Source organism: Ostrinia nubilalis, chromosome 11 (genome assembly GCF_963855985.1).
Source record: "Ostrinia nubilalis chromosome 11, ilOstNubi1.1, whole genome shotgun sequence".
Taxonomy (NCBI): domain Eukaryota; kingdom Metazoa; phylum Arthropoda; class Insecta; order Lepidoptera; family Crambidae; genus Ostrinia; species Ostrinia nubilalis.
In genome coordinates, this window is record NC_087098.1 from 4,465,193 (window position 1) to 4,479,372 (window position 14,180).

The 14,180-nt window shown below is 34.2% G+C and overlaps 3 protein-coding genes across 6 annotated transcripts in view; 2 read left to right on the top strand and 1 right to left on the bottom strand.

The window, feature by feature from the left end:
- Window positions 1-1,500, top strand: part of LOC135076108 (protein Son-like) — a 33,092-nt gene extending 31,592 nt beyond the window's left edge. For 2 of the 4 annotated variants that reach the window (XR_010258180.1, XM_063970568.1), the window contains 2 exons: window positions 612-785; window positions 1,275-1,500. Coding sequence is in view for 3 of the 4 variants with exons in the window: in XM_063970568.1 (XP_063826638.1) it covers window positions 612-785; window positions 1,275-1,385 (285 nt within the window). In the remaining variant the exon portion in view is untranslated. Of the gene's footprint in view, window positions 1-611; window positions 792-1,274 lie in introns of all 4 variants that reach the window. The other 2 variants (XM_063970566.1, XM_063970567.1) reach the window with 1 other exon arrangement.
- A 2,365-nt stretch (window positions 1,501-3,865) lies between these two features.
- Window positions 3,866-4,972, bottom strand: LOC135075836 (iron-sulfur cluster assembly scaffold protein IscU). Its single transcript, XM_063970297.1, has 3 exons — window positions 4,789-4,972; window positions 4,306-4,609; window positions 3,866-4,228 (listed from the first exon to the last, which is right to left on the bottom strand). Exons 1-3 carry the CDS (start codon window positions 4,882-4,884, stop codon window positions 4,155-4,157), a joined length of 474 nt encoding a protein of 157 aa, XP_063826367.1. The 5' UTR covers window positions 4,885-4,972; the 3' UTR covers window positions 3,866-4,154.
- Window positions 4,973-6,134: 1,162 nt separating this feature from the next.
- Window positions 6,135-8,984, top strand: LOC135076084 (uncharacterized). Its single transcript, XM_063970537.1, has 4 exons — window positions 6,135-6,269; window positions 6,504-6,709; window positions 6,806-6,969; window positions 8,699-8,984. The coding sequence occupies exons 1-4, from the start codon at window positions 6,187-6,189 to the stop codon at window positions 8,840-8,842; spliced, it is 597 nt and encodes a 198-aa protein (XP_063826607.1). The 5' UTR covers window positions 6,135-6,186; the 3' UTR covers window positions 8,843-8,984.
- The last annotated feature ends 5,196 nt before the right edge of the window (window positions 8,985-14,180 follow it).

The following is a 14,180-nucleotide window of genomic DNA, read 5'->3' on the forward strand; positions in this document are numbered from 1 at the left end:
AAGCAAAAACAATTAAATTACGAACAATATTCATAATTATATTTACCTTAAAATTTTGACAAGCATGCGGCTACTCGGACGACTCGTTGTCGAAAGAAAGCTTCTGCTGTTTAGAGTGCCATCTGTTCTTACTCTGACATACTACATTGGACAACGTATTGCTCAGAGAAAGTATTTGTGTCTCTTTTTCACTCTTAATAACGTACATATGCTTGTTTATTTTTATTTCAGCCAAGGTGGCCAATAACTATGTACAGGCCAATTACTATAGCAATCACCCTACATAAGACATCCTGACATAAAAAATTCGCTGTTACATCTCCAAATCTGGCAGCTAGTCAATCAATATAGTAACTTTAAGCCTAGGCGCAGGCCGCAGACCACCGACTTTTATTAGGTGACCAATTCTAATGTGTATGAAGAATTGGCCGATACCAAATCGGCGTAATGTTCATACATCTCTATACTGATCAACAGCCCGACCCAACTATCGGTTAGCTAAAAATCGGTGGTCTGCGCCTAGGGTCTACTTATAAGATAAGACCGCTTAAATTGTGCCGTTTCTTTTCTGTATTTCTTTCTCTCCTTATCTATCTACTGTCTTCCAACAGAAACAGCTGCAAAGACACAGCCGCGCACGTGGGGGCCCCGCGCCGCTGGTTGCCGGCGGGAAACACCCTGTATCGCTACTGGGTGAATACTGCTCGAAGCAGAAACTCGGACCGCCCGAATACAATCTATGCTTCGAGTGCGGCCCTGATCACAAGAAGAACTTCCTGTTTAAGGTGTCCGTCTGTACTATTCGATATTTATTTATACTGTTGTTATAACCAGTTGTTCTGACTCATAAAGGTTCGGCCAAACCAATGCGATCTGCCTGCGTGCGCGATGGCGATGACAATAAATGCGTTTAAGTCTTATCGCCATCGTGCACGCCGGCTGCACGCGTTGGTTTGGCCGAACCTTAACTTCTTTAAAAACTATTTACTCCAGCCCTTAAAACTGAGTTAGTTGGCAATACAAAATCGCGTGTATCAATTAAATTGACCTGCGGTGTCTATCCACTACGAATATTGCTAGGTGGTCTGGTCTTGGAATAAGATGATAATCAATAAAATGAGATTTTCCCCTTCAAATTCAATATTTCAAGAATAAAATGTACATATTGAATTTATGAATAGGTGTTCCTATACCTTTCATTGTTTTTGCTGTCCTGTGGAGCTAGCTAGTCAGCCACTGATTAAGTTTTTTTAACATTTGAATTTATTTTACAGGTTAAAGTGGCGGGAACAGAATACCAGCCCGCAGTCGCTAGCGCTAACAAGAAACAGGCGAAAGCAGACGCCGCTCAGTTGGCACTGCAGAAAATTGGCATACTAACTTAATTTGTAAATATATATAAAAGTGTAGAATAATTGTAGAATTACATAAGCATGTATGCATTTTCCATTGTGTAAAAGAGCTGTTTTGGTTGTATAGAATAAAATTGGAATATTCAAATATTTAGTTTCATTTCACTAACCTGCATAATTTAACTCAACGAAGTTAACATCTTATTGCAAATTGTATGTATAGCCTGACCAGGAACATAAAAACCCTGGCATAGAGGCGCGTCAATTGCATTTGATAGTGCAACACTGAGTACAGTCGTACCTGTATTAAATTAATAGGCTAACTTTATGTATCAGGATTCAGGATTACGGGCTAATTTGATATTTTCATAAATTAACGAAAAAATATTATTATAGGTAACCTAATTTAAATAAATTAAATGAAACCATCAATCGAGCTAGTAGATTTATTTTATTATTCATCAATAATCAAATTCAGAACTTGAATATTGTCTGCAATGTCTGCTCATGAACGCTTCAAACTCGGTACTTCTTTCCCAATCCCATAAAATTCAACACTTAGTAGTGACAAAATTTTTAAAATAGGTAGTTGAAACAAACCACAGCTAATTTTCATAGTGGACTGTACTATACGATAAACATGTCAGTCAATTTGACAACCTTTGTCGGAAACATTATTCAATGAAAATATTGTCCGAACCCTTAATATTTCTCTTCAACAAATACTTTAACACATTGTGAACCACTTTTCTTTCACGACTATAAAAATATTTTAGCAATTTAATTCATAAAACTAATTGCGCACATTTAAAATAAAGTTTGTTTACACTTTGACAAGGTGACATGTCAATGAAGTTTTCAGTTACTGTTGCCATTAAAAGAAATTAGTACCATTAGTTTTCCGCAACATGGCGAGGGTTTTTATGTTCCTGGTCAGGCTATAAAAAAGTTACAGCCTTTTATATTATTGTCGACATGCGGTGACCTGCGGAAGAAATAATGTATACCTAACCTAAACCAGCGTGCCAGAAGGAATAAATGAAAAGTATAGCCTGACCAGGAACATAAAAACCCTCGCCATGTTGCGGAAAACTAATGGTACTAATTTCTTTTAATGGCAACAGTAACTGAAAACTTCATTGTCATGTCACCTTGCATGTCAGTCTATTGCTGTCAAAGTGTAAACAAACTTTATTTTAAATGTGCGCAATTGATTTTGTGAATTAAATTGCTAAAATCTTTTCATAGTCGTGAAAGAAAAGTGGTTCACAATGTGTTAAAGTATTTGTCGAAGAGAAATACTAAGGGTTCGGACAATATTTTCATTGAATAATTTTTTCGACAAGGGTGTCAAATTGACTGACATGTTTATCGTATAGTACAGTCCACTATGAAAATTAGCTGTGGTTTGTTTCAACTACCTATTTTAAAGTTTTTTGTCACTTTCTAAGTGTTGAATTTTATGGAATTGGGAAAGAAGTACCGAGTTTGAAGCGTTCATGAGCAGACATTGCAGTTGAATATTCAAGTTCTGAATTTGATTATTGATGAATAATAAAATAAATCCTACTAGATCGATTGATGTTTTCATTTAATTTATTTAAACCAGGTTACCTATAATAATATTTTTTCGTTAATTCATGAAAATATCAAATTAGCCCGTAATCCTGAATCCTGATACATAAAGTTAGCCTATTAATTTAACACAGGTACGACTGTACTCAGTGTTGCACTATCAAATGCAATTGACGCGCCTCTATGCCAGGGTTTTTATGTTCCTGGTCAGGCTATAGCTTTGAAGCCTAACGTAAGATTTCAGAATATCGCTTATTGACGTAGAATCATTTACCATATAGGTACAAAACAACAAGTGATACAGGTCTGCATACTAAACAAATAAAAGAAACGACGGATGTAATGTAGAAGCAAGTAGCCAAACAGTACATTATATTCTCTGTGAATGAATGGGGATGGTGTCGGGCTGGCACACAACACACACTCGATATCCCAGGAACGCTAGTTGACCCCGCCGCAGGACTAATATAGCTTAGTACGAAAGGATAATGGGTCATCGCCCTTAATTACGCAGTGGGAAAAATGTCTTTCGCGTAGGTCGTCTGTGTGACGCAATAACGCCAAAGTATGGATCCAACAGGAGTCACCTAGAAACTTACTTATAAAAAATCCTTCAGAATAGTAGGTAGGTATAAAGATCTTGTGACTGTTTATATGCGCGATGCGTTTATGGTAATGATTATTTACGCACTGCGGGAGGCGCGATAAAAAATTTGAATGACAAATCGAGATCCACAAAGCGATAAAAGATAATATTTTATGATAATGACTCCAGGTTAATTATGTTATTTTATTTTATGGTTATTTATAAAAATAAGTTATTACCAACTTTCAGTCATTCTACTTACACCTAGAATGTTCCATTTACTATGTAATATGTTGTTGATTTGATTATATTTTTTTGGATGTGTGCAGGAAATAGGAAATAAATAATGCAATTTTAAATATCTTTATATTTAATTTTCACTAATAATAAAACAACATTTTTATGCATTTGAAGGAGCCTATTCTATGTCTTTGTGTAGACTCAAATTGCCACATTATAAGATTTATAAGTGACAAAACCTCTATCAGCTACTTTCACAAAAGCTACACCTAACAAACAATGTTACAATAGTTTCAAAATATTTTGACTGGTTAAGAATTAAAATTTCTAATTCACGTCTATCTACGTCTTCCCTTTATAAGCCATCACAGATCTGTTCCTTTTTAAGTTTCAATTTTCATTTAATCTTTCTTGTCTGATTGTTGTTTGATTCTGTAGTCAGATAATGCTGCTTTGATAGCATCTTCAGCCAACACTGAAAGCAAAAAATACATGAAAATGGGAATCAATAAGGATAACTTATGTGATATACAGAAAAAGACATTAACTTACTTGAACAATGTAACTTTACTGGTGGCAATGACAGTTCCTTTGCAATGTCTGTGTTTTTAAGCTTGAGTGCCTCATCCACAGTCTTGCCCTTAACCCATTCAGTGGCCAGAGAACTAGAAGCAATAGCAGATCCACAGCCAAAGGTTTTGAATTTGGCATCAATGATCTTCCCATTCTCATCAACTTTAATTTGCAACTTCATCACATCCCCGCAAGCTGGGGCGCCAACTAGACCAGTACCAACACTCTTATCCTTTTTGTCCAGTGAACCAACATTCCGGGGATTTTCATAATGATCAATTACCTGAAAATAAAACAAATTATTGGTAGAAAGAGGTTAGAGGCATAGCACTTAGCAGTAATGTGGAAACAAACAAGGATGGCTTATTGCATTGTATGCGCAACAACGCAATTACGAAATTAGGTATTTGAATAAAAATCAATAGGACAACCTTGACATTGCACGAAAAATACGCAACTTACGTTTGCGTGATACGATGCAGCATGTTGCAGAGTTCCAAAACTGCTGAGATTCTTAAGACTAACGCATCTGCGAATGCTTGAAGCTAAATACGACATGATGATGAAGATTACTGATTAACCTGCACACGGCGAGAATTTAATATTTTAACAAATACAATACAATCGTCTCGTCTCGTATTCGTCGATCGTTCGTAAATAAATTTGACAGAAAAAATTGACGTTGTCAATTATGACCACAGATTAGAGAGTATTATTACGTTCAGGAATAAAATTGAAGTTTTAGGCAGAGGCACAATTAACCTTTTCAGCGCCACGGTCGTCTATAGAAGACAGATTAACGTTTGGTGCCCTTCAGACTACATCTTTTAGAGAAGACAATCTAATCACAACACAAAATAAAAATATATAGACAAGAATGCTTTCTTTATTTTGTGCGTTTTTTACGATTGCCTATAAAACGTGACAAGAGTTATAAGTAAGGCCGTTTTTTGTATGGAGTTACATGACTCCGTGCCGTGAATGGATTCGACTTTCAATTTGATCAAAAAGTGCCATTGTCTAGCTGGCCTACTGGTTATAAACAAGAAAGATTATATCTTGAGCCTAGATAGTGAGCAATATCTACCTAGCGATTGCTTATTACATTTATGTATTTATGAAGTGCATTAAATTGTTAAGAAAAGTGGTGTGGTGACTCGGTTGGACCCCTTGCCTCGACTGTTTAGGGTTATCGTATAAATCCCATTGAATCATTGAGGAAACTTAAGTTTCGCTTTAGAAGAGAGAATAGCAGGCGATAGAATAGAATGAAACTACGCAAAAATAATTGAAGTTATGTTTATAAAGTACAATACATAAAATTAAACATGCAGAAATTAAACATAAATCTGTTGATCTTAATCCGGTAAAAAGCATAATTGATTACAAAATGCATCACTTTAATGTATTGCTGTTGATAAGCGCATGCTATTCACTTCTCAGTTGTCAGTGTTGTCACCTTTAATTTATTATGCTTACACATTACACTTAAACAAAATGTTAATGTTGTTCATATCTACTTTAGTGTAAACTTTTTGATGATCTATTTAAATAAATAAAGCTCTTTGAGAACTCTTCGTTTACTTTTTTACTTCTCAAGAATCTCAATCACTTTGGGAAACTCCGAGCTTAGTACCCTCGTAAAAATTTTACTTATTGTTTTATGAGTTACATTTAATAAGTATTTGTATATTAAAATCTACTTGAGATTTGAGAGCATTTGTGATGTAAATCAAATCAAATATTTTTAAAGGGTTAATGCCACAGATTATAATCTATTCCAAGCAGACTAAAAAAAAATCTGGCAACCCTGTTCCAACTAGATAACAATTTTTCAATTCATTCAAGGTTATTAAAATCATGACAATTGCTTTACGAGCGCTTTCCTCTTTAGTCGTCCCTTTTGTTGGTACTGCAATTTGCCGGTTTCAAACTACTGCAATGTAAGTACATCTCACCTATAAATGGAAACTTTTTACGGCATATTCCATTCCATTCCATTCCAGAATGTCGAAAACAGCTGTCAGTGACAGACTAATCATGACAGCGACTTCGTTTGTGGCTTGTGTTTGTGTCGCACTCGCTTGCACACTCATCAGCTCACCGGCCGCAGAAACCGGCACCTCATAAATACGTGACTAACTATTGATTATTATCGCCCTTCCGTGACTTTCCAGAAAAATGGTTGATAACAATCCAGATTACAAGAGTGCTACATCTATTCACGAATTCACCGTGAAAAATATCAAAGGCGAAGATGTGAAGTTGGATGTTTACAAGGGGCATGTATGTGTAATTGTAAATGTTGCATCCCAATGTGGCCTTACCGCAAATAATTACAAGCAACTCAACGAGCTCTACGAACAATACGGCGAGAGCAAAGGTCAGTAACAAATTATCGAAATTACAACTATACTCCATTGTATTGTTATTTGATTTGTAGGCCTGCTTGAATAACATAACACATTTTATTCTCTAGGTCTTCGTATCCTGGCATTCCCTTGCAACCAATTTGCTGGACAAGAACCAGGAGGCTCTGATGAAATTTGCAGTTTTGCAGAGAAACGCAATGTGAAGTTTGATTTGTTTGAAAAAATTGATGTCAATGGCGATACAGCGAGTCCACTTTGGAAATTTTTAAAGGTACCTATGTTTGTTTTTTGTAGGTTATTACTTTTTTTCCTATATTTAGCATTTCTGGTTAAAATTTTCTATTTGTGTTAGTAGCCTACTCTAAATTGTGCTAGAAAATCACTCAAAAAATTTTACTACTTCTAAATTTCTCAGTTATAAAAGTTCTATCCAGTGCCTCATAGCATAGCACCCAGTTTCATATACACTGACTGCATAAAATAGTTATTAAAGTCAAATCTAGTCTAGTAAAGAAACAGTTTCTACGGCTATTACTTCAACTTCCAATAGCTGAGAATCCCCACTCTGTTTACAGGTAGTTTTGGTATCACCCTTTCATTTCACTTGTGTAAAAGTATCACTAAGTCATTTACATAATATTATTATACACATGGGAAATTGCCAGGTGGCTCAATCAACCTTGGCGTACTAAATAATTCTAGTAATTGTACCTTTTCACCTTCACCTATTTGATTTGAAATGTGAAATCAATATTGCCACCTTCATTAATGGAAAGTTCCTAAATAGATAGTGTTATTGATTCTGATTGGCACGAAGTTTTCACAAGTCATTATCTTATTAAATGTATACTTATCTACTTTATGGTTTGAGAAAGTCATCATTTTGATTGCCAGATTACATATTTTGGTGTTCAAAAATAAATAACTAAATGGACTTTGACCATCAGATAATCTCTTGATATCATGAATAAAATACTGTATAACTTGATTTAAAACTGATTCATAGAATGAGTTGACAGTTTTTTTAACTAATTCCTTTTATGGTAGTACATACTTGATTTGGTGGACTTTGATCTGTTTTTTATAAATAAATCATTGGGAAATGGCCATAGTCCACAGTTTTTTCTGTTATATTCTTGTTTAACATTATGTACCATTCATTGATATTCCTTGATAAATTAGTATGTGTCCAACACCTAGGTGCAGTCTTTATGAATCTTACTTTTTTATCTGCAGTCATATTGACCTTTTCAACTTTATTGATAAACATGTAAAAATAACGCATTATTTTGTTGCCAATTAATTATTTTAAATGTTAAGAAACAGGGACAACAAATATTGTTTCCTTGCTAATACATATTTAATTATATTATTATTATGTATAATAATAGACTGTATTCCGCGCCAATAGAATCCGGCAATTTCCTAAACAAATTATTATATTAATGTTAAAGATATTATTAAAAACAGTTGGTGTAAATAGTTTTTCAGGTATTATAAAGTACTAGCTTTCCGCCCGCGGCTTCGCCCACGTGTAATTTTGTCTGTCACAGTAAAACTTTATCGCGGCGTCCCTGTTTCAAAAACCGGGATAAAAACTATCCTGTCCTTTCCCGGGACTCGAACTATATCTATGCCAAATTTTATCAAAATCGGTTCAGTGGTTTAGGCGTGAAAGTGAGACAGACAGACAGACAGAGTTACTTTCGCATTTATAATATTAGTATTAGATAGTATAGACTATCTTTTGCCCGCGGCTTCACTCGCGTGAAATTTAATTTGTCACAGTTCGTCATAAATTATGTTATTCTAGGTTATAAACAATGTTATAATACTGTAAAGTTACATCAAAATCCGTTCAGTAGTTTTTGCGTGAAAGAGTAACAAACATCCAGACATCCAGAATAATAGAAAATTAATAGGATATCAATTGACTAAGCTGAGGTGACTACACTACCCTACCCTACTGTGACAATAAATTTTCTTATTCTTTTTTTCAGCACAAGCAAGGTGGTACTTTGGGCAATTTCGTCAAATGGAACTTCACTAAATTCATCGTTGACAAGGATGGCGTACCGGTAGAACGCCATGGCCCACAAACTGACCCCATAGATTTGGTGAAATCTCTTGAGAAGTACTGGTGAATGGAAGAGAAACTGGATAGTTGTGTTATTTTTAGGATTATGCTGTTACTTAATAATGCTTTTAAAATGTGGATAGTGTAGTTGTTGTTTTTATTGAAATATTATATGTATTTATTAGAGGTATGCCAGATGTTCGTGATCAGTATGACTGGTCTATTTTTTTATTGTTATTCCGTTAGGCCGAAAGTTCAGTGATTATTGTCAGTCATAGTAAAAAGGCGAATCGTTGCAGCAATCGTCAATAAATTGACGAGATAACATTCACTTTAGATTGAATATTTTATTTCGTAATAAGATGAATTTGGCATTATAAAATTAGTGTGCACTACCTACTTAAATTAGATACTATTTGAAATTAAAACGGCATATAATCTGATTACACTGGCGCCGATTATTAGGCCAAGATAATAATAAGTTTAATAGTATTTTATTTTAATATAGTGCCGACACAATATGACATTAATTACATATTTATAAGAAGCAATGAGCACCGATTACAATTAAAAAGTTAATTGTAAACGGTGGTCGCTGGTTCTTATTGGTCTTGATTAGTGCCAAATAGTGTTGACACTATATTGAATTAAATCTCATTTAACGTTTTATTTGCACTCTTAGCTTAATAATTAACTCCACCGTATAACAAGATTATTGACGTTTCAAATTTCATTGAATATTGTTACTATTTAAATTAAATCACTTTGGTACGAATTAATTTTATTGTGATATGACACGTTTATTTTATTATGACGTAACATATTGTTAATCTAAATTGAACGACATTTGGTCACCTTACTGACGATTTCTGCGACCTTCGTTTTTCGTAAACTTGATTTTTGGTAATTTCTAATGGCTAGAACTTAATTATTTATTATTATTATGAAATGTAAAAGACATGTAATACAAAAAAAATACATAATGAATAACTTAACTTGTCACAATTTTACATAATTAATTTTGCATTTTTTATATTTGTGTTAAGTGTGATTAAGGAACAAAAAATAGGTAGTCTGACATCTGACGTGTTGTTCACTGTATTGAGGTGTCATTTATCAATTTAACACTGTTTAAACTTTTCCCTGTTTTGAGACAGGCTTGCAGACATTGACGATTTGAGTGACATATTTTTATATTTGAAAAATATATATTTGTTAATTGTGTATAATGAATTCGTAGGTACAAAGCGCTAAATAAATATTTATCTTGCACACTTACTTGTATTATTCTATACCTTTATCACCTTTATTCATTTATAAGTCAAAATATAATATGAAGTGAGTAAAAATATTTTCATATTATAGTAGGTTCTAAAATACACGACAGACATAAATAAATACAGTGTAGTGTACCATCAGAATACACGATTTAAACGTCCGCCAAGAAAAAAAAAACGCCCTCTGGCACTTGGCGCCAGCGTTCCAAACCACCGCGCAGAAACCGTTTATTCCATAGAGAAAAGTAATACATAGGAAATAGAGAACCCTCTCTGTCAAATTTTTGAGCCTACTAATTGACAGCCTGGTGTTAAATTCCCTGTACTTAACCTACGTACGTAACGCTCACATACATACATAGTACACGCACACATACATACATAAAGTCCACGCACACATACACACAGTTCACGCACACATAGGCCCTCATAACCTTCAAAGAATTATTGTTTTTATGATGTACAATGTAGAATTTTTTCAAATCCATTATTTTGAAAATATTTATCTTTATGGTGTACGTATTGTATAATTTTCAAAACAATGGATTTGGAAAAATTCTACATTGCACATGGAAATGCAAATAAGTAAACAAAAACTTTTGAATTTAATAATTTTACTTTATTTATGAACACACATAATATTATACACCAAAAGCGTCTTTTCGCAAAGTTTTCAACAACACTAAAAAAGCATTTGCACATTGAGAAAACTCAGATCACTTGTGAACATAACAGAAAGTTTCTTCGCGATTCACGAAGGAACGAACAAAACTCCGATGAACCAGAACAGCAGCAGGTACGAAGGAATGAACTTGAATTTGACTCGACGACTCTTCAATACTTTAATAGGGCCACAGAAAACTTAAATGATGGCTAAGAAAACAAGAATGCATTTAACATAACAAAAACAACACCGGCCATTTTGGAGGAAAAACAAAGTTGCCATATGTTAAATAGTAATTTCTACTACTCTATTATGTAAATTATAACAAAAATGTCAATGTTCAGTTTTAAATTAAAACAAATTAATTTCATTTAAAAAAAGTTTTCACATTGTAATTAACAATATTCTCAAATATATTTTAATTAAGAAAAAAATTAAAATATGAAGGAAACAGGAGCAGCGACATCTAGAGCGTTTTAGGGTAGTTAAAAAGTATTTGAATTTATTCACCGATGTCGCTGTTTGGAAGCAAGTTTCACTTCGATGACCGTTGTATGGAAGTTTCCACACCCTGGTTTATTCCCTTCGTCTCCACTGGTGGGGAACTGGGGACAAATACCTGAATGTCTCCAACTTCCTCATTGGCCCTAGAGCAATTCCAAGTATACCATCAATAAAAGCCTAATTAGAGTCATCAAACCTCTCAGTCATTCAATTAGAGCCATTAGAACTTCATAACTATGAGTTGTTTTCTGTGTGTAAGCTGAGGACACGTGTCCCCAGCTGACACATCTGTATCTTCGTAAATATTTATGCTACGATAATGTATTATACCTCAAAAATTACAGTCGAATCCAAATAGTAGGCTTTCCACTTTTCAAGACTTTAGCTCAAATACTGTTAAAACCACGATCAAAAAACTATGTGCGAGCTGGAGTACCGTGTCTCCAGCTTACACATCTGTGTCTTTGTAAATATTTAAGCTACATCAATGTTTTATATCTCATAAATTAAAGTCGAATAAAAAAACCCGACTTCAAATCTTTCAAAGCTTTATCTCGAACCGTTTTCGAACTACGAACCGATTTGTATGTGTAAGCTGGTGACACGTAACACACGGTGGATTATTAAAACCGTATAAGTTAGAGTTGCGTTTTAAAGATCAAATAATTCGTTATAATTAAAGTACACACGAGACATAATTTCAAATCTCTAGGCCTCTTAGTTTCAGAATTAAAAGCCAAAAACTATTTTCCCGCCAAATAATTCAAATAATGTGGGTCGACTGCGACGTTGCCGTTCCGTGCGTCCACTAGAGCAGTCGAATTTGAACCTAAAAACTAGTAGCGTTTGAATCATTTTTATTTGTAGTTTAAATAATTTAATTTCGATTATAAGAATTTTAGACTAGGAGCCGGCTGATTTGTGTATTGAGTACCTAATAACATAAGTTGAGTCCCGGGAAAGGACGTAGGATAGATTTTATCCCGGTTTTTGAAATATGATAAAGATTTTCATCATCATCATAAATCATCTGAAAATTATAAATAACTTGAAAAAATCGAGTATTCGGGTAGCCCTAGTGATACTCTACCTCTGGGCTTCGGCTTGACAGTACTTTTTGGGAAACCTTGTATATGTCGTTATGTTCGCTTATTCTTTTAGTTAATTTTTTTTTATTTGATTCTTCAACAGAAGAAGAAGAATTCAATGAGGGTTTTCGCGATTGGAAAATCCGCCAGATGGCAATACGTAGACGCGAGGTCCAAATGCTGCATGATTGGTTATTTTTGACATGACATTGACAGATATGTCAAAATCCACCAATAACGCAGCATTTGGACCTCGCGTCTACTTATTGCCATCTGGCGGATTTTTCAATCGCGAATACCCTCATTGTCAACTGTGTTTGTCATAGAGCAAAATCTGTTTGTAACCATAGAGCAAAATATAGTTGTTGCCCATTTTTGCCACTTGACGTAGCAGAATCGTGGGACTTCACGGTATTTAAATAAAAATTAAAGTGGTTGCGTTTAGAAACGCCACAAATATTTGAGCCTTTGGAAACAAGTTCGTTACTTGTATATTAAAATATAATTTTGTTTTACCTAGCTTTTTCTTATTAATAAAATATAGGTTATTAGGTACTCAATACACAAATCAGCCGGCTCCTAGTCTAAAATTCTTATAATCGAAATTAAATTATTTAAACTACAAATAAAAATGATTCAAACGCTACTAGTTTTTAGGTTCAAATTCGACTGCTCTAGTGGACGCACGGAACGGCAACGTCGCAGTCGACCCACATTATTTGAATTATTTGGCGGGAAAATAGTTTTTGGCTTTTAATTCTGAAACTAAGAGGCCTAGAGATATGAAATTATGTCTCGTGTGTACTTTAATTATAACGAATTATTTGATCTTTAAAACGCAACTCTAACTTATACGGTTTTAATAATCCACCGTGTGTTACGTGTCACCAGCTTACACATACATATCGGTTCGTAGTTCGAAAACGGTTCGAGATAAAGCTTTGAAAGATTTGAAGTCGGGTTTTTTTATTCGACTTTAATTTATGAGATATAAAACATTGATGTAGCTTAAATATTTACAAAGATACAGATGTGTAAGCTGGAGACACGGTACTCCAGCTCGCACATAGTTTTTTGATCGTGGTTTTAACAGTATTTGAGCTAAAGTCTTGAAAAGTGGAAAGCCTACTATTTGGATTCGACTGTAATTTTTGAGGTATAATACATTATCGTAGCATAAATATTTACGAAGATACAGATGTGTCAGCTGGGGACACGTGTCCTCAGCTTACACACAGAAAACAACTCATAGTTATGAAGTTCTAATGGCTCTAATTGAATGACTGAGAGGTTTGATGACTCTAATTAGGCTTTTATTGATGGTATACTTGGAATTGCTCTAGGGCCAATGAGGAAGTTGGAGACATTCAGGTGGGACAAATCGCTAATTAAACGAGCTCCACAACCAAAACAAACTTGAAATACTCCTTCAGCATTACGAATAGAATAAAGTTTATTTACTTTTTCCTTCAATATTCTTTGATTTAAAAATATCTGGTGTCTCGTAAAAAGACCTTTTGCATCAGACGTCTATTTTTTCGGTCTATCTACTACTTTTAGAGATCATTTTGCGAATAGGACCGAATGCGATTGGGACCAATTACGAATGGGACAGTTTTTTAATTCGTGACGAAATGCGAATGGGACGGTACAACATACTAGATTCCCATACAACAGACTAGATTTTTTATTGTGTTTTGCTCAATACAATAACGACTACAGGTAGACGCTTCAAATACATACTTTAAAAGGTAATAAAATTAAATAAACTGGTACAATTCTCCCTATTGTTCAAACAATATTTTATTGTATTTTTCAGTATTTCAAAATGTAGCGCGCAAAATGGAACTTAAACACTGCATAAGTTCTACC

Coding starts and splice junctions, on each gene's coding strand:
- LOC135075836 (XM_063970297.1), bottom strand. CDS start 4,884: ATGTCGTATTTAGCTTCAAGCATTCGCAGATGCGTTAGTCTTAAGAAT. Junction 4,610..4,788: donor CTGCATCGTATCACGCAAAC/GTAAGTTGCGTA, acceptor TTTTATTTTCAG/GTAATTGATCATTATGAAAA. Junction 4,229..4,305: donor AGTAAAGTTACATTGTTCAA/GTAAGTTAATGT, acceptor TTTTGCTTTCAG/TGTTGGCTGAAGATGCTATC.
- LOC135076084 (XM_063970537.1), top strand. CDS start 6,187: ATGACAATTGCTTTACGAGCGCTTTCCTCTTTAGTCGTCCCTTTTGTT. Junction 6,270..6,503: donor CGGTTTCAAACTACTGCAAT/GTAAGTACATCT, acceptor GTGACTTTCCAG/AAAAATGGTTGATAACAATC. Junction 6,710..6,805: donor ACAATACGGCGAGAGCAAAG/GTCAGTAACAAA, acceptor TTTATTCTCTAG/GTCTTCGTATCCTGGCATTC.